Below are 20,743 nucleotides of genomic sequence, written 5' to 3'. Positions count from 1 at the left end.
TATTCTCATAAACGAATATGCAACGATATTTCAAAACAAAGCTCGATAAAGAATAATAATGTGATTGCAATGTGGCGCAAAATTTAAGGGATATCATACTAATTGGCTTTTGGTGTTGTCTCAAAGCATACATGATTAATTTGGGATTCAAAAGCGATTAACGATCGAATGAACAATCAACATTACGACATGATTAAATGATTAGACTCCAATCAACAAATGATTAAAAGAGCCATTAACATCTCAACATTATTTTAACCAAACTTTGGTTGAAGCCCACTTCAGAAACTGCTAAGAGTTTCTAAAGAAATGGAGGCCAAGCTCGACAATGGCCACATCACATATATTTGAGTGGGGGTCAGCAGCTTGTAATAGTCACTCTTGTCCTCAGTAGAGACAATAATAAGCCCTCCAAAGTACACTAATAATTTTATTTTAATTTTAAAAGTAGAAAACTAATTGTGATTAAAGTAAGAATTAGGGGCCTGATTTTCTGGGGCCAGGGTCCTTTCCAACTCCTAAGCACGACCCATTTGCCGGGGGATAATTCATTAATTTGGAATTTTTTTTCCTTTTCTGCATTAAGCTTTCCACGTGCAATTCGAATTAACTACTCCAAATACAATGGTGTTTTAGACATAGAAAAACATGATATCTCTGTGCCACTAAGATACAACTAACTAAGCTTCATTTTGCTTTTTGTTTTATGTTTTCATGGGGAACAAAACCTTATTAAATTACAAGGGTTAACAGGCCATGGTTATTGACTCCATAGTTTCCGGCAAGTAGTTTCTTGAGTTCGTATGGTTTATGTAGACAATGTTGTCAGATTATCAATTCAAAAATTAATGAAGTTAATTCTTGTTTAAACATATGATGTAAATAAGAACATGCATGACAATTTTAAGAACACAACTGGTATGTTTTGTGTCATAGGAATAAGTTTTTTTTAAAATTTTTTTTTTCATATAAACGATAGTATAAATTATTCTAAATAAATATAATTTATAAAAAAGGAAATTCAATCTTAAGTACAAGAAAGCAGATGGACTACCCTAGCTCACATTCGCATGAAGAAGTTCTTTATTCTGGTGAGAACTGGCACCCCCCAAAGAGGTTCCCCTAGATAGATGGGCCGATGTTCTTCAAAGCTGTCTCTAATGTTTTGACTTTGAATCAATTAATTCGAACCTAATAACAATAAAGCAAAAATTATATCTTTTGATTTAAAATAAAGGCTCATGTGGGAGCATAAAATGGCTTTTCAACGACACAAGAGGTGAAAAAAGCCTACCTAAAGGCCAAGGCTACACACACAGAAAACAACACCACCACCACTATCTGAGTAAAGAAAGCGAGACGTGAGGAGAACAAGTATCTCTCTCTCTCTCTCTCTCTCTCTCTAGGGCCCTTGGCCCTAGGCTCTAACCCTATAGAACCAACTTGTAGGGCATGCCCTAAAAGACCATGATTTCAGTTTTCTGTTGGTAATTTATATTTACCACGTTGAAAATGAGAAAAAGACTAAGGTCAAAAAACAAGGGTAAGGGTTAGGTCCTGTTCGTAGGACTATGCCCTAGGATTGTGGCCTACATTTGTTCCCAAATGACAGAATTGTCATCTTCTGTTTGTGTGGGGTTTGATATCCAAATATTGATATGCAACATGTTGATAATGTACTGACAAAAATTTTACAATTTGACTGATGTTTTATTCATCCACTTGTTTCTGATGCTGACCACAGGGAGAAAAAAAAAGGGTGTGGGGGAGCTAAGGTTAGATTTTGGATCATTAATTAACATGATTTTGACTCTTTTTTGGGTGTTTTTTTGCTTCATAAAGAAGATTTTACCATTCTACTTGTACTGTCACTTGGATTTTTGCTCCTGTCATTGTTAGGCTTAGGCCTCCTCCTCCTCCTCACTTCTTTTTCTTAGATTTTTGCAGGATCCAGGAAACTTAAATGGAAGCCCAGTAACCCCAGTGGGCCACCCCCTTCTGAACAGCTTTTTCCTTCTTCCAGCATATATATATATATATATATATATATATATATATATGAATCATATATCAAGACCCATCACCCACCACACCCCATCAACTGTTATGAGATAAACGTGCAAGTGTTCTGCCAATTTCTTGAAACTTCATTTTAGTACCGAACAAATCTAAAGAGGGTTGTGACTTGTAAATGTTCTCCTTATATGATTTGGTCTGTAGAAACCTCCAAGTTAATCCTAAAATAATTACAAGGTAAAATCAAATATCGAACTTACGACCTCATGTTATATAGGTACACATTCATAACCACTTTAACTACAAGCCTCTTGCAGGATACCACTAGTTCTAATTCTTCATCAATTCACAAGTAAAACTCACCCTCTCAGTTCAAAAAAGATTTCTTGGGCCCAACCCATTTACCCCGATGGGAAATGAACTCCTTTCCATCCATGAGTCAAGACACAAGTGTGACAGCTTGATGTTAATGGTGATGACCCATATGCCTGCACACAACTGGGCTACTTTTTCTTCCCAATTTTATTCCATGTCTTCTTTTTAGTTCAATTAAAAATTTATTGGTTCAGATGAAAAATTCTTTTGCACTACTGCCAGATTCAACCAAATTTAATACACATGATATACAACCTAACCTGGCCAAACCTTTTACACAGAATCAGCTCAACACGAACTACAAAAACCTGGCCGGTCACTCAATCCATTCTCTAAAATCCCCAAGATATCATGGGATTATCTAATATGTGCATAAAGTGATGCAATTATTATGTGGGTTCATACTCTTAACATGTTTTCAATGGCATATCTATCTCGACTTTGTGGGGTCAAATTTCATTTTATTTTGGGTTGTTAGGGGGTTTCAGACACGAGAGAGATAAGATGGGTTTCAATGTCTTATATATAAATATTGCATAACAAATTAACAATTCAAAGCAATTGCGTTCCGAGGGCAGAATACTCTCCCTATTGGTCCACTTATGTGAAGAACAGATCACGCCATTCATACATCTGCTCACCAGATCAATGCCACAGGGACAGAAAGCCCTCCTCTGCGTGTCCTAGCAGCTCACACTTAACCCATAGCATACTTCTGAGTCCAGCTCCTTGCGGTGGTCTCATACTTGTTCTTGTCAGTCTTGTACATATGGGCAATCTCCGGAACCAAAGGGTCATCAGGGTTGGGGTCTGTCAACAGTGAACAGATTGAAAGCAATACCTGAAAATAAAGTGAAACCAGTTCCCATGCTTCAGTAACACAAATAACATAACATTGCATCAACCATAACAGCACCAAAAGTTCCCAATCATACCAGGTTCAATGAATATGGCACAATTGATTCAACCATGTTTCATTTTCAGTATACAACATCATAACAGTTGCAAAATGCAAAAGGATCCACAAGATCAATCAGTACTTCACTATGGAAAATTTATTGGACACAAGAATTAGCACAGATGATAATTTGTTATTTTTCTTTTTATAAAGAAAAGCAAATCATTTTGTCAATAAAGGATTGTATGCTGTTTCATTGCATAGAGCTCTTTATCTTTCGTGCAAATCTTAACTTGTAAAACTTCAGAGTAATACAATTGCAATTTCCGTATGTAAAAAACTGAGTTTCAGCCCTATTGATTAGCATTTCCTGTATTGACGCATCTGAAATTATAGACATAAAATGGAATCATATGTAGAATCCCAATAGGGGAAACAAGTTTCTACAGAACGCTCAAAATTTATGAACAAAATATTCCTGTTTAGGAATTAAGCATTTACCTTGGATATTGTCAGGGCAGGGCTCCACTGTTCTTTCAAAATGTCAAGGCAAATGCTCCCATTGCTGTTGATATTAGGGTGAAACACCTTTGTCCTGAATGCAACCTGCACAAAAGATCATATAAGTAGCAAAAAGTAATGAACGAATGAAAAGTTGGACAACAAAATCTTCAGTTTGTCGTGCCAATTTTAAATGGAAATGATCTTGAAAACAAATAATGCGCAAAAGTTCAGTATTTCCTAGTCATTTGTTAAAATTTGGGATTTTTTAAACTTCAGGAACACCATCTTACTTCATTGCTAAATAAGTTATAATTGTCAATTTCTACTATCACAATGTTATCAACTCCCTCGGGAGTCTGAAAATACATTTGACATCAAACATAGGTGTGATAGGCCACAAGACAATATGCGCCAGATTCTCTCTCTCTCTCTCTCTCTCTCTCTCTCTCTCTCTCTCTCTCTCATGAAAGCAATAAAAAAAGGAACTTCCATGCAACAGAAGACCAATTTGATGTGAAATTTATAGAAAGCTAGCAAGTACCTTGGGTGGTTTAAAAGGATAGTCTGGAGGAAAATGTATAGTGACAAGGAACACTCCACCTGCATATGGACTGTCAGCAGGACCCATTATTGTCGCCTGCCAGTGGAACATGTCTTCTGCAACTGGCCCTAAAGATATACATTAGAGTAAAGACAATCAAATTGAATATCTGCTGAGAAGAATGACGTTAGAGTCATTTATCAGAATAGTTTCATTGTGTAAATTTCTCCTGAAAAGAAAAAGCAGCCAAAAGTTACCAATTCATTGAGAAAATTTGATACAAAAGAGTTCCAATTGCCTAAAAGATTTGAAGGGTTGCACTTGCACATAGATTTATTCCACACAGTAGATAGACTGCTGTGGCTATAAATGAGTGACTTCATATTCTCCCAAAAGAATGAACTTTTGCAGCCATTAAGGGTATTAAAATACAGGGTGGTGTGATGATGATGACAAAAAGATTCCAACCACAGTTGAGTTATTCAAAACTCAAAAACAAATGTGTATCATTTATAAGATATCCATATATAAGACAAAGTAATGGTAATCTTCAAATTAACAGCAAAATAATATAGCATTTATGGCACCAAAGGTGGCAAATGAGTCAGTTTAGGGTGCGTCATAAACTAGATAGACTAAGAACTACCATTTATTTGCCACATATCTAATGCCTATGGCCATCTAATCCAATTTTAAGGGTGGGTAGGCGTAGGTCCATTATGGAAATATCCAGCTCAAGATACTATAATTCACTCAATGGTGTAGACAGTGCTCCAAAGGGGAAATATATTAAAATAAGAAAGAGAAAGCATTTGATCCTTCACTTGCAAAGCAATGCTATTTCAGAGAATCTATTGACGTAAGCGTCAAGAAAGAAACCCCGAAACAATACTCAACCACCCACCCTGGCAGACAAGAATGAGTCTTCCCACCACAACATTTAAAACAATACAACAGCTGTACCAAAGGATAACATTGTTCCAACTTCAAATTACCAGCCAACTTCTTTGACTGCCCGAACCTCCCTCTTTAACACCTTTAATGTCTACTCAGCCCTCAAAATCATACAAGACTCAGAATGACAAAAATCAGTCCCAACCACTGCGGAAATACAGATAACCAGGCTTAAAATTAAAAGCTTTTCTTTCTGAGGATTCAGTGGGTCATTACAGGTCCCCACAACCCAGACCATTTAACAAGGAGTTAAAAGGGTAATTACCCATTTATACCCAAGATGCTAGGTAGGAGGTCTATTGCCATTTAATTAGGGCAAGGAAATGGGTATGGGTAACAACTGCCACACAATAGCACCTTCAGTATCCCATATCATTCACTATTTTCTTTCATATTCTCTGATGGTTCTTAACGATGAAATTCAGTTGACCAACTTAAAAATAATGCAATTCCATTTGATTATGAGACAAACACATAATTTGGCATGAGAACAATAATACAAAATTGATTTGACCACCAAATCGGTGCAAGACTGCAGCTTTGCACAGATTTCCTGGTCTGGGTTAATAAAAAATAGCAAATTTCTAAAAATAAGCATAGATGGAAGCTCAAATCAGATGGTACACATGAGCCAAAATCTCAAAAGAGGATGCAATCAACAAACTTCTACATAATTCTTACCCAAAAACACAAAATTAAAACTTGAGCAGAATTAAAATGAAAAAGAAGAGGAAACGGATCGGGTTTGGAAATGGAAAATACCAGCGCTGCATGAAGTAGGAGGATCTTTCTGGAGGTCCTTCAGCTCCTTCAGGATCCGTTTCGACGCCATCACCTTCACAAGCCAACAAACAAACCAAACCAAACCAAACCCTAGATGAACCTGACCTCAATCTAACAAATTTACAGACACAACAAAGAAAACCCAAATTTCATTTCTTGTGTGCAAGTAGCAGAGAGATGGTGGAGAGAGTACCTTGACCTGAGAGACCCTCCTGCTTTATTATTGATTTAGATTTTATGTTTTTTTTTTATCTTTTTAATCTTTTGCGTTTATTGAGAAGGTGGTAGCTCTTGAACAACCACTCAAAATGAGTTTATATATTATACCTAGGGAAAGAGGAGGGGACAAGACTGTAATTTTGCTCCACACATCCGTCCAATCAAAGTGTGCCATTCTATAGACCATGGTACAATGGAGAAAAAAAGAAAAAGGAGTGATTTATGTGTTCGAATCTTGTCCCTTGTGACAATAGAAAATAAAAAATCTTATCATTTGTTAAAAACATGTGTTATTGTATTTAGTTTTAGGTAATCATAGTTAAAATGTAAGATGATTTTGTTACTAAAGATTAATAATTTAATGTGTAGCACTCACATTATAATATGGTAAAAATGATCACCTAAATTTTTCTACGCGTTAAGGCCAATATGAGGACACCGTTAGAAAATCAAGTTATTTTTTCAATAAGGACGGCTAGGCAATTGATTTAGTCTTAAAAATAAGTAAACTCTAGTCTTAAATTCTAGTCAAAGGATAAGATGCATCTTAGAAATTGATTAGGAAATAATTCGTATTGCAAATATATCTTAGGTAAGTTAGTCATGACAGTGACATGACAAATCTCGATTACAACCCAAAATTTGACCACATCAAAACCACCTATATATATTTTTGTTTATTCCCAATATTCTTGCAAGACTCCATTTGGAATGTTAGATTTCAAATCTATGAAAATTTATCTTTATAGTTAGATTTTCTTCATTATAATCTTAGCATGAAAAAGAATTGAATGAATCTATAATCATTTTCAAGGTCATAATAGTACAACATTGTACCAAATATTTTCAAACACATTGTATCCAGCATCTCTCTCAACATTTTTCTAACCAATGTAACCATATTATCAACATCAAAATTCATTGTTTCTATCCAAACATACCCTCGTATAAAAGAGATATTTAGTGATATACCCATTCTTAGCACTAATATTATAAATAAATCTTACACAATTGAATTTCTATAAACAAACCCAAAAAAAAAAAACCAAAAATTGACAACTGGCCTTATTGAATTTAATATTAATTATTAAATTACTTTGATACCCTATTGAGTGTTTTGAGTATTTTTATGAGATTTTGGGGTTGGGCTTGTTTTAAGAAATTGATGGCAGTTTTGTAATTTATAAGAAGTTAAAAGCCTTTTTATTATGTTGTAAATAAACTTTGGGTATGTTTCTAAAGTCCATTTCATATAGGGTATTTTTATAATTTGGGCCCTCATATTGGGTATAATAGTGAATCTCCCAAATCAAAATTCATTGTTTCTATCCAAACATACCCTCGAATAAATTTTCCCAAAAAGGTATTTTGTAAATGGAAACCAAGAAACGAAGCGGTTTTTTTTCTTTCTTTCGACTAAACTTGAGCAAAACCCTAATTCGAAATGTATCTTTTTACATGTAGATTATGGACACTGCTTTGAAATGTTGAGCAAAAGCAAACACAACCTTTAGATTTTGTTGGTGTGTTTGATTTTTCCCTCCAGTATCTTTCACATTCTGATGAGCTTTTTGCCAGCATCAAACAGCTCTGAAGACTTCACGTGCACTAGCAGAATATGACCAAATAAATGTCCAATCTATGCTTGTAGCTCCGCTGTGAGTTGCTTTGGGAAAACCAAGTGATGATTGAGATTTAAGAAAAAAAAAAAAAAGAAAAAAAAAGAGTTTTTACAAAAACACCCTTCTATATATTAACTGGAGTGGAAGAATGTAATAATCAATTTGAAAGACATATTTTGTGAAAAACCGTTGTACAAACAGTTGCATTGCATCCTTCAGGAAAACATAGTAGGACCCATGCAGAGCCCAGCAGGAAGTTATTCTTGCTGTCAGTTTTTATGACACAAAGATATGTATAGCATCTTTGGCATGATTATGCCTATGCATCCATTCAAGCAAAATATGTTTTTTGCCTTCTCCTTTTTATATGCGTGTGTGTGTGTGTGTGTGTGTGAGAGAGAGAGAGAGAGAGAGAGAGAGAGAGAGAGAGTTTCAAGTGCCAAAAAGCATATTTGAAATGCCATTTCCAGAATTAAAGTCACTACTACATTGATGCATGACCTAGCTCTTCCTAAATGGGATAAAGTAGAAGGAAAAAAAAATTGAAAAAAATTTGTTCATTCACTGGAGCAAAACGACATTTTGAGATGAAATGAAATACATCACTAGATGGGAAAAATAGCAAATGGTTCATTCATTGTGATGTTGGATGTTCTGTTCCAACCACTGGTGGTGGTGTTGAGCTTTCAGATCTGTTTCCAGACGATGGTCGATTCTCATTATCATTCCGGCGGACACTTTCTATCATCTTCACTACATCCAGCATTTTAGGTCTTTGATCAGGCATCCTTACCACACAAGACATGGCAATCTGTAACATCTCTACCATTTCTTCCTCTATATTTAGATACCTCATGAGCTCTATGTCAAACACTTCTGCTGTCCACTCCTCTCGGACAACTGAATGCACCCATCTGACCAAGTGGACAATCTCATCACCAGCAGTAGTATGGATAGGGGATTTTCCAGTGAGGAGTTCCAGTAACACAACCCCAAAACTGTAGACATCAGCTGCTTGTCCTGCTTTCCTGGTGTCTGTCACTTCTGGGGCTCGGTAACCAGCAGCACGGGAGATTGGGGGAGCCAGTGAGCTCATTATAGTTGCCAAGCCAACATCAGAAACACAACCATACTGTTGCGAGTTTACAAAGATGTTTGAGGCTTTGACGTTTCCATGGACAAGCTTCCCACCGTTCTCTGTATGTATATGAGCAATTCCTTTTGCTGCTCCAATAGCTATTTTCAGTCGGGTATCCCAATCTAAAGGGACTCTGTCCTCTCCTCTTCTACCTGAAAATCAAAAGAGCAATGCAAGATATATATTAATCTCTACAGTGGGTGGCAGTGCAACATGCACAATGGAGTTAGAATTCCCAAGCATGACACCAACCAAATATTGTCATTCCGAAAGATGTCAAATCCGACAAATACAAAAGATTTTCTTCAATAAAACTGAGTTCCTCCCAGTTACCAGCTTACAACAGATGTTTTTTGAACATAGAAACTTTGGGGGTTTGAAGGTTCCTTGATCAAGATAAAACTAACAGTGCACCAAAGAATGACACATGATTCCCTAAATACAACATTCGCATATCTCTACCTTTGGGAGTTAATATGTCCGATGCACCACATGGTTTACAAACAAACGACCCTAGAATGGAAGAACCAGATAAATATCATTTACACTAATAGGCTTTTCTTTGAAGATATTTACTCCCCAATGTTCAACAGATCATTTTATATTGATAGCATGGACTTGGTCAAAGAAAGCCTCACGAAGGTACAAGGCAACATAACATTAGTATGGATGCCAAGGCCTGTTGGTACTTGCTAGTTAGTATTTTAATGCATCAATTACCACTGGACTCATAAGCAGTCACTATAGTTTTATTGTCATAATCAACAGTAGCTTCTAAAACTCAAAAATTCAAGTATTAAACAGTTCTAAGCTATTGGCACAGTAGAATTGCTACACATGACAGAGTAAAGTGAATTATCCGAATCTACATAATTTAGCAGCATAATATTTTCACAAGTGTTGACCATATGCTACATCCAGCAGGCCAAGACACATTCTAACATTTTGACAGACCCAGGATCATCTCAAAACAAGGACTGCAGTACAGACCAATAGTATTCCACTATGTTTCGGACTTGTTCCAACTGGCATCTATCATATACTTAGTAGTGCAGTTCCAACAAATTATTCAGAATGATTGAAGTGAAAAATACTCAAACAATTTTAGCTACAGATGACTACTTATAAACAGACAACTTCTATGATGTACAGGATCTAAAGGTTATTAATTTCCAAAATAAGAAGTACAACAATCAGCTATTTGCATTCAACAATTTTCAAAATAGAGAAAATTAAAGTTATCAAGTTAACATTTCATCAAGGATGGAAGATAGTAACATACCATGTAACAAAGCAGAGACGCTCCCCTGGTTGTAGTAATCATATACCATTAGCTTCTCATCTTTGGAATAATAATATGCCTTCAGTTCAACCACATTTTCATGCCTAATGTTGCCAGCAATCTCCATATGTTGCTCGAAGTCCCGCTTCCCAACATTTACATCCTTCAACCTCTTCACCACCACAACGGTTGCATCTTCTAATATTGCCTTATATGCTGTACCAAATGTCCCTTTTCCAAGTACCTCAGCAGAAGCCCTCAATAAATCCTCCAGATCAAATGCGTAATGACAGCCCTCAAAGAAAACCAGTTTATTATTCGCATCTTGACTCCTTGAGATCACTTTTTCCGGTGACATTTCTCCCTTGTGCAACTTTCCAGAAAGCCCATCTTCCTTTTTTCTTCTTGAGCAGAAAACAAGTATTAGAAATGCAAACGCCACAATGCCCAAAACAGCACCAGCAACTATAATTCCTAATAATGCTGTCTCACCAAGCTTCCCACCATTCTTAGATTTCGGATATGGTTTAGGGGCGGGTGGAAGAACAGGAGGAAGACTGGGTGGGAAACTAGCAAAAGAAATGTTGTTACCCACGAAAACTGACCTTGGAAACCTCTGAAGTGATTTGGGAACACTACCATTGAGATTGTTGTTAGATAAGTTTAGCTGCTGCAACTTGCTTGATTCGAGATCAGGAATTTCACCAGAAAGGGAATTGTTAGCAAGATTCAAGCCTGAAAGCTGAGTCAAATTGGAAAGCGAATAAGGAATGCTCCCATTGAAGTGATTGTTAGACAAATTGACAATGGTGAGGTTCTTCCAAACTGAGAAGTCCCCGGGCAATGGCCCAGAGAAGTTATTGAATTGGAGATAGAGGAACGACAAGTTTTTGAGGTTGAAGAAATCAGAAGGGAACTGCCCACTTATCACATTGGATCTAAGACTCAAAATTTGCAGCCTTGAGAGGCGGCTAAGCGTGTAAGGTGGTATCTGGCCAGTAAATCCAATGCCGGGCAATCGGACGGCTATCACATAAGACTTATCCTCACTACAAGTCACTCCAGTCCAGTGGTCACACACAGGAGAGCTCTCATTCCAATTAAGAGAGCGGGAGTGAGGGAGATTGTTCACAAAATCAAGCAATGCTTGCTTATCTTCAACTGGGTCTGCATTTCCTTGCAAGAAAACCAAACCCAGCAAGAAAATCCAATACAGAATGCAACGACCTGCCATTTCCCTCACTCTCACCTTACCAAAATCCCCAACACTACAAGCAGAGAACGAGCTGTTTCTGCAAAGTTTCTCTCTTTTCATGGTTCTGGCCCTTCAGGGTTTTGGCTGAAGATGCACAAACAAATATAGAAAAAAATTAAGTTAAAAATACAAAAGACAGAATGTAAAGCGAAAAGAGAAAGGAAAAAAAATCAGATTCCAAGACTATTGTCGAGAAAAAGTAGAGGTGACTCTGAGAAATTTCTGCTATAAAAAATGGAAACTTGCAGGCTTTGAATATCGTGTTTATAGTCAAAAAGGAACTTATTTTATTATGCAAAAGCAAAGTATGTACCACCAGAAACCGAGCTTTCTTTTTGTTCTTTGTTCTTTGTAACTTTGTTTCTTTCAACTTTGCCGTTCAAATTTCAAAAATAGCAGAAACCCAAAATTTATACATGGGAAAACATTTCAACAAACAAGTAAAAATGAAAACCAAAGTACCCAGAAGCTCAACTCACCTGCCCACCATTTCCTTTCAGTTTCAGATCTGAACCAACAAAGTCCTCGAGTTTTAGAGTGAACCCAAGTCCAAAATTAGTGCAACTCTGCCTCTGAGACCAAAACAATTTAAAAAATAATTCACTCGTTCAGAACACAAAGTAAAATGTGGAACAGCAGAGTATGAGAGAGAGAGAGAGAGAGAGAGAGAGAGAGAGAGAGAGAGAGCAGTGGAAACGTACATGTTATGATGACTCTCAACTGATGGTGCTGCTAAAATAGCATCCAAGATGAATGAACCTGCAAACAAAGAAAAACTGTTGCCCAATGGACCAAAAATTTACTTTTTCTTTTCTTCTTCTTTCTTTCTTTCTTTCACCAAAAAAAAAATAATAATAATAAAATAATAAGAACAGAAAAACAGCAACTTAAGTTGGCAGTTTCGAAGGGCTTCCGGGGATGAAGAGGAGGTTGGGGGAAGTGAAGGCGAGTAATTATAAGGTCATCGGTAGTGGGAGCGAGTGGATCATGAGTTCGTGACTAGGTGGACGGAACGCCGTTATTGTGGGTAGGGTTGCGATAGTGACGTGGTCTTCTGATATGTGGACCCGCGCGAAATTAATTTCTTGATGAATATGAACCAACGTGCTCTCGTCCCCGTGCTGTCGTTTAACGATAACGACGACGAGAGGAGGTCTTCGGTTAATCTTCGCCGCCGATTCGGGCTCCGAGTTTTGCGTGGGTGCTTAGAGCCCGTTCGATTGCATGACGGCATTTCTTTGACTTCTTTTGGTTTTCAAAATCTGACCAGAGATAATTTTACTTTTTGTTTTACAGTGACTGAGAGATAATATTTACTGTGGTAACTCTTTATTTTCATCTCTGTTTTTTTTAATATAAAAAATTCTGGGCTGTTAACCACTTTATCCTATCCAAATAAGGCATAACATTTTGTTTACATAGTAATCTCTATATTATTTTTGTTACCTAAAAAATCCAATGTTTGGTGACTCGAAGTTGAACTATTCTAATTAAATTAATAATTTTTTTGTTATTGAGAAATTTTAGGATTGCATTCATAATTTAGTTAAAAAAGTCACTCTCTACAAATGGCTAATACAAACTAGCCACAAAAAGTCATTACAATAACAAAGGGGTCTAACATCAAAATTAAGATAATCTGATGCGCCTCTACTAGCAATCACGCACGATCGAAGAAATTCTGGCATAGTCATCCTAATTAAGATTACAAACTCAGAATAATTAAAAATAGATAAAGCTTGAAAAAACCAAGTCATAACAATACAAATAAAACTCTCACAAAGAAGAGATGAAAAGCTCTCACAAATGCGAGGTGAAAAACTCTCATAAAATGAGAGGTGAAAACTACACATATAACCTAAAGAGTCTCGGTAATTTATTCTAAATATAAAGAAACTGCAAAAAGGATAATGATGGAGATCCAATGCCAAAATGCAGGTGGAGATAAAATCATAACAAAACCAAGATAAATAGAGAAAACTTTGTCTTTGAAAATGAGAGAAGAAGAGAAGGAGGGAACAATCTAACTATAAAGGTAGACAACAATCGCTTTTTAACAAACTTATAAATACATTAGACAACAATTTAACATATTATGTTTTACAAATTTCTTCGATATGGATGAAACTTATAAAAACATGAACTCCACTTCTATCCAATCTAAACCCAACCACCACAATTTTCCTTTGTGTTTGAGCACATGGATAAAGTTGAACGACATAAATAATAAATAGTAAAAAAAAAGCAATTTGAGTTGATTGGAGAAGTTCCAATCTTTAAAACATTGGTTGATAAAAGTCAATTCTTCCATTATGTTTAGGTTCTTTATCTCAGCACACCAGTTACTGTTATGTATGTAAGCATAGGTCCCATGCCATTATTATTAAACTCTTTACACCTAATTAGAAATTTATATCCACCAAGGCATCAACCACCATTGTCCAATGGCCCTATTCCCTAAGCAAAATTAATCTGAGAAATGAAAGGAAAAATACTGTACAAAAGAATCATTCTCTCTCTCTCCCCTCCTGGGACCTGGTGTGGACTTAAATTTTTTTATTTTTTATTCCTTAGAAAGTTGAACATAATTATAAGATATATAACTTAAAAAATATATTTAAAATTGAAAAAGAATATGGCCAATCATATATATTGCTACTTTTGAAAGAGTTGAAATTATATGTCCACTCTTTTTTTTTGGCCCCTAATCTGTCTTCTCCTTTTGTTTCTTATGGAAACACACCCACTCTTGTCCTAATGCATGTCCAGGCCCTCAGCCAACTATGAACTGCCATTTCCTTTTCAAGGGCTCTCACCGCAAATAAATTCTTAACACCATGGCCATTCTTGGCCATGCTGGTTGGTGCAAAATGCTTTATTATGGTTCTATTTTTAAAGCTAGCATGGAGCTAGGTTCCTAGTGTGGTGCCCACCAGTGGATGAATCCACCAGATTGTGACAGGTGTCAAGAACTTCTCTTTCAAAAGGGCATCCAAATTGTCAAAGGGCATGTTACAATTTGGAGGTTTGCATAATTAGCTAGCTAGAAGAATCTGCCCTCCTCCTCCTGTGTGCTTTGATTTGGGTTGCATTCTTTTTGTAGAGTTGGAATTGCATGTTTGAATTGGATGTAAAATGGAATTAATTAATACATGGTAGAGGAGCATGCAAAAAAAAAAAAAAAAAAAAAAAAAAAACAGATAAGATGCAGCTGTCTGTTATGTGTTTAGCAGTTTGATTTGCCAAATCTGGCCTCATATACTTTGGATAGGGAATATTAGAATACTTCTTCTTTAGTAAGCATTGGGAGACTCTTAACCGTGAGCTTCAAGGAATTAGCTTAAATGACAAACTGAGCTCAATTAATCAATGTCTTTGAAAAGTCATCAAGACTTGAAAACCCCATTTGAGCAATGACCTGCTTTAAGAAATTACTGAACAATTTTGGTAAAAATAATGATGATGTGTGTGCAGAAGGTGGAGTTTATAACTATTTGTTTAATTTGGAAAGTAAACCCATATTTTACAGTTTTATCCCAATTCATAACTTAAGAGATTTTGGATTTATCTATCCAAACTATATGTGCAATATTGACTGAACTTTGACATCAATTTAGGCTTTAGCTATCAGCACAGAACCTGAATGATTGACAAATGCTCTAATGAGGTACATAAGGAGTATAGGGTAAGTTTGCAGTTTTTAATGATCTGATTGAGAATAAATTCTTGTATCCGTCGGTCGGATCATTGCATTTGATACCTTCACAAAAGTCAAATTCTCTATGTATTTTGATCCTATCCAATCCATCCAAGAACTCCTCCATTAAGAGGGACTTGATGATTTTGGCCCCACTGCGCACTTGTTATTCCATGGATTTAATTAGCAGCCAATGAGTTGTTGGGTGAATAAGTTTGGTTTAGTTGTTCCTCCTAAAAGGTTGGTAAGTAAGCAATTTTTAATGATCTGATTGAAGAGAAATTCTTATGTTTGTCGGTCGGATCATTGTATCTGCTCACCCACACCAAAGTCAAATTTTCTATGTATTTTGATATATCCGATCCATCCAAGACCTCCTCCATTAGGAGGGACTTGATGATTTTAGCCTCACTGCCCACTTGTTATTTCATGGATTTAATTCGTAGCCAAGGAGTTGTTGGGTGAATAGGTTTGGTTTTGTTGTTCCTCATAAAACCTTAAACCAACACATCAAAGGTTGTTATCAATTCATGGACATGTTGGACACGTTTCTCTATATATGGTCCCATTTAGTAACTAAACTAACTAACCATCTTCGTTGAAGTATAATTGTTGGTGCAACCCAACCCAAACCTCTTGGAGGCTATATTGAGGGGTAAAAATGAGGACTTATAATGAAGGGTTTCTTAAGAGTCGTCCGATCTAGTGCAAAATTATTATTGGACGCTGGATTGAACACCCTCATTATAACCCTTCACTTTTATCCTTCATTACAGAAGCTCCCCCAAAACAAATCGATGTGTTTATTTATGATATGTTATTATAAAATAGTGAGTGAGGCACTGAGATGGGTTTTTTTTTTTTTTTTTTTGCTAAAAATATTAGGGAACTTCATTATTATACCCAAAATATAGGCTGAAATTATATATATAAAGAACCTCACATGGAACGCACTTTAGAAACACCCTTAAACCTCATTTATTGCATAAGAAATTGGTGTTTAAGTTCCTATAAATGATATGATTGCCACTAATTAGCTTTATAAAAAAACCAACACAAAAAACTAAAATAAAAAAAAATTACCCAAAACAAACCCAGCCCAGAATTTTTTTTAAAACCCAAACAATTTATTTAAAAAAAAAATTGCCAAAACCAAGCATGGGCTTTTCATAGAAGTACATTGTTAATACTATATCATAAAACTATCTTGTAGTCTATGTCGTAGAAGTACATGTTAATACCTTGTCATAGAAGTACATTGTCAATACTATGTCATATAACTATCTTGTTAATACTCTATCATAGAAATAGATTGTTAAACAAAAATGAGATCCATAACCTAAATAGTAATGATAAATTGATTATCAAAGCTTAAAATACATTCCTCAAATTAACTAAAATCCGAAGAGAAACACATAATTGAAGCAAAAGATCAAAAATCCCAAGTCCAAACCAAACAACAACGATGACGATGCGGCGAAATCTCCATCTTCCTCCACAATTGAAGAAGACAAGTCACTAGCGTTGTGCAGTACTCTAGAACAACCGGGGAGGTCCTCGGCTGTCGTTTCCGCCAAGACGATGACTTGTCGAGATAGAGGTTCCTTTGATATTGCTGTAAAATTACACCTTATTTTCAATCTCATACCTTCGCCCACAAATCTACAAGCAAAAACAAAAAATGAAGAAGAAAGTATAGGAGTACGAATTTGGAGAGGTCGAGATGATCCGATTTGGCGAGCTGAGGCTTGGTCCCTTGAAAAAGTGTCAGAGCCAATAATGGAGAGGAGACATAGACATCCGAACAATCCAAAAAGTCCAAAGAGAAAGGTGATTTCAAAACAAGAAATGGAAGAACAAAAACTGAAAACTGTGGTTGAAGATGAAGATGAGAGACTAGAGCTCGTGAAATGAGTTCTACTCTGGCTTCAACACAAGATAAAGAGATTAGAATTCCAATTTTATGTTAAAAGGGTAATAAAGATATTTCATCTTATTAATTAAATTAAAAAATATACAGTTGTCGATTTTTGGGGATTTTTTTTTTGTAGTGTGTTTATAGTTTTTAAATAGTATAATGTTTCTTTATAAGACTATGTCTAAGATTAGGTATATAACTAAATTTGTAAAAAAAATTTATCTGTGATATGAAATTAATGACACTAATATATGTAGTAGGCCTAACATGTGCCTCTGTTATTCGGGAAGCCTCTTGAGAATAAAGAAGGTTCATATAGATCAAATTACAAAATAATATCAATAAATCAGAGTGGCGCAGCGGAAGCGTGGTGGGCCCATAACCCACAGGTCCCTAGATCGAAACTAGGCTCTGATATATTAGTGTACTTTTTCATCAATTTTTGGCTTATTATCCATGGATGATCTGCTACAGGCTCATGCAAAGCATGATATATTGCCGCTCTTTCCGGAATCTTTTCAATTCTCTTATTCAGCTTCCCTTTAGAACCCAACTGCCGACATATTTTTAACATTCTAGTCAGTGCTATTGCTTTAAGTCTGAACAATTGATGAAAAAAGACGCATATGAAATTGAATGGTGGAAGTGCAAAACCAAAATTAAGATGAATTTGCACCTGCAATACATGAATAGTTGTATTTTGAAGAGGGAAACATTTAGGTTTAGCCCCATTTGAGTTGGAAATGATCTAAAGCACAACTTTTGATATTAATAATGATTGACTACTGTACAATGGCAATAAAGTGAAATTAACCATTCTTTATTAACGGATTTTTTGTACAATATATACGGCTAATATTATCTTTGGTTGTATGTTATTGTTTCATCCCAGCCTCCATAATTATCCAACGTAGAGGTATCAAATGGGTTGTGACATATCAGCCCGACTCGTTTAAAATCGTGCGACTAAATTATTCAGGTCGTGTTGTGTCGTCTCATTTAATTAATTGTGTCTTGTTCTGCGACTCATTTATATAAAAAAAAATATTGAGCCCATCTCAATTCAAAACCCAAGCTCACATTGAAATAGACTGTGCTCGGACCTAAATTGAGATTGGGCCAAACCACCAGCCCATTTTAACTTCCTTTTTTAACGAGAATTTTCTGTCATTTTATTTCATTGATATAATGACAAACTAGCACCCACAACTTATTTCGTTGTTATATAATCTTAATTTCTACTTTATTCAAAATAAGCATGACAATTGATGTGGTAAGTTGGTTGAGTTTTTGCTTGAAAATGTGCTAGGTTTAAATCTCGTTGACATTATTATTAATTTTCTATGATAAGCGGGTTGGGCCTGTAACGGGCTCAGGCCAAACACGACCCATGTCATGTCTTGAGTCAGCCAGATCCATGTCATGGCTCAAGTTAGCCTGATTCATGTCATGTCTCGAGTCGGCCCGACTCATGTCATGCCTTGGGCTGGCTTGACTCATTGGGCTTAATCATCAAGTCCGACAAAGGTCCAAATTTGGGGTTGTGCTTGACACGGCTTGACAAGAATCATACTTGAGCTATATCATGCCTCATTTAAACGAGCCAAACTTATACAGTGGTAGGTCGACCCGACCCATTTGACACCAATGAATCATCCGTGTGTTATTATTTTATCCCATTCCTTCATGTTGTTTTATCCCAATCTCCATAATTATCCAACGGATCAATTGCGTATTATCGTTTTATGCGAGTCCCTATATTTATCCAACGGGCCTATAGAATCATCAGTGGTATTACAAAGATTGACACCCCTATAAATTCTCACATAGCCCTTCTCGCCCTAACCTTCGCCGATGAATTCTTTACTATCCAATAGTCATCGTGACAATTCTTCCCGTAGCCAACAATTAGAACAAAGTGTATGCTGGTATATGGCAAAAAAAGAAAAAATAAAGGCACAACCATCTCCAAGTACACCACCTTTGTATTCCTGAAATCCTACACTGACTGAAATAACAACTACGATGGCCTGCTAGACCACAACCTTGGCAAGATCCTTTTCGATGGGAGGCACTTTCTCATAACCAGTTATCTACCAAACATGTTCATTTGCCATATGTTCCATGCTTATTGATGTAGCCGTAACTTGCTTCACTATTGAGTCCTCTATTTCGTTTCACATAGTCAAATGTGTCCCCTATGAAACCACTCTTGCATATTACATTATTCTTAAATATATTTATAAGCGGACTGGCTTGAGTTTCACATATTTATAACTGATTTAGGATTTCAAATTCTTAGCCCAAGTCCTACTTATTCTTATAATGGACCTGGCTGACTTGGCTGATCGGGCCATAATACTGCTTGGTATTTATAGGCTTCTTCTCATATTTCTTTTTTTGTAGGGCTTTTGCTATTAACAAATTAGTCTTAAAAGTATAGAAAAATCCTTCATTTAATAAGCTTTTTAAAAGTCATTAATTTTTTGAATATCACCAAACTTTTAAAGCATTTTTAAAAGTCACAATTGGATACCACAAAACTTTTAAATATATTTAGAAATTTTAAAATCAATATTGAATACCATTAGACTTTTATAAACTCTTTAAAAATCTAAATTGAATACCTCAAGACTTTTAAACTCTATAAAATTCATTAAAAATTTAAATTGGTACACCCCCTTTAATTTTTTTTTGCTTCTCCAAATTGGCAACTTATTTGTTTCTTTTACAATTAATTTAGTTTCTATGTGTTCTTTGGGCGTGGGGATTTTTTATTTTGCAATATATTCAATTTTCATTCCATCAATTGTTACCAATTCTCTTTAATTCAAATTTCATTTACAGATTAATGTACCCATTCTTTTAAATTCAAAATTATTATGTACCTATTTAAATTGTATTTTTTAAATATAAGTAAATCATTGTACTTAAAAATATAAGTAAATTAATATACATAGTCTTAACGAAGAACATAAAGAGTTATAGGTAAATAATTTAGAGATATTTAGTGATATACCCATTTCTAGCACTAATATTATAAATAAACCCTACACAATTGAATTCCTATAAACAAACCCAAAAAAAAAACCCAAAAAATGATAGCTAGCCTTATTGAATTTAATATTGATTATTAAATTACTTTGATGCCCTATTGAGTGCTTTGGGTATTTTTATGAGATTTTGGGGTTGGACTTGTTTTAAGAAATTGATGGCAGTTTTGTAATTTATAAGAAGTTAAAAACTTTTTTGTTATGTTGTAAATGGGTTTTGGGTGTGTTTCTAAAGTCCATTTTATATAGGGTATTTTTATAATTTGGACCCCCATATTGGGTATAATAGTGAATCTCCCAATAATTTACTTATATAATCTAGGTAAATTAGAGACCTGAAAAATATAGGTGCATATAGATAAATAGTGAACCTATATAATATAAATATAAATAATGTACCTATCTTTTTACAAAATATAGGTAAAATACCTATAAAATATAATTAAATTAGTATAACTACAATATAATTTACCTATACAATCTAAGTT

The 20,743-nt window shown here is 35.4% G+C and overlaps 2 protein-coding genes, 1 long non-coding RNA gene and 1 other non-coding gene across 4 annotated transcripts; 1 reads left to right on the top strand and 3 right to left on the bottom strand.

Moving 5' to 3' along the window:
- Positions 1-2,891: 2,891 nt before the first annotated feature.
- Positions 2,892-6,376, bottom strand: LOC117627635 (ubiquitin-conjugating enzyme E2 10). The gene is made up of 5 exons (XM_034359797.1): positions 6,265-6,376; positions 6,051-6,123; positions 4,335-4,462; positions 3,791-3,895; positions 2,892-3,232 (listed from the first exon to the last, which is right to left on the bottom strand). The coding sequence occupies exons 2-5, from the start codon at positions 6,118-6,120 to the stop codon at positions 3,089-3,091; spliced, it is 447 nt and encodes a 148-aa protein (XP_034215688.1). The 5' UTR covers positions 6,121-6,123; positions 6,265-6,376; the 3' UTR covers positions 2,892-3,088.
- Positions 6,377-8,342: 1,966 nt separating this feature from the next.
- Positions 8,343-12,514, bottom strand: LOC117627634 (probable inactive receptor kinase At4g23740). Its single transcript, XM_034359796.1, has 4 exons — positions 12,289-12,514; positions 12,067-12,159; positions 10,333-11,671; positions 8,343-9,202 (listed from the first exon to the last, which is right to left on the bottom strand). The coding sequence occupies exons 3-4, from the start codon at positions 11,645-11,647 to the stop codon at positions 8,547-8,549; spliced, it is 1,971 nt and encodes a 656-aa protein (XP_034215687.1). The 5' UTR covers positions 11,648-11,671; positions 12,067-12,159; positions 12,289-12,514; the 3' UTR covers positions 8,343-8,546.
- Positions 12,515-16,549: 4,035 nt separating this feature from the next.
- On the bottom strand, positions 16,550-17,200 carry LOC117628749. Its single transcript, XR_004586010.1, has 2 exons — positions 16,990-17,200; positions 16,550-16,899 (listed from the first exon to the last, which is right to left on the bottom strand). It is a non-coding gene; the product is annotated as an uncharacterized LOC117628749 (long non-coding RNA).
- A 347-nt stretch (positions 17,201-17,547) lies between these two features.
- On the top strand, positions 17,548-17,619 carry TRNAM-CAU. The gene has a single exon. It is a non-coding gene; the product is annotated as a tRNA-Met (tRNA).
- The last annotated feature ends 3,124 nt before the right edge of the window (positions 17,620-20,743 follow it).

Source organism: Prunus dulcis, chromosome 5, assembly GCF_902201215.1.
Source record: "Prunus dulcis chromosome 5, ALMONDv2, whole genome shotgun sequence".
Taxonomy (NCBI): domain Eukaryota; kingdom Viridiplantae; phylum Streptophyta; class Magnoliopsida; order Rosales; family Rosaceae; genus Prunus; species Prunus dulcis.
Note: the sequence above shows the minus strand (reverse complement) of the source record. Positions and strands in the feature narration are given on the sequence as shown.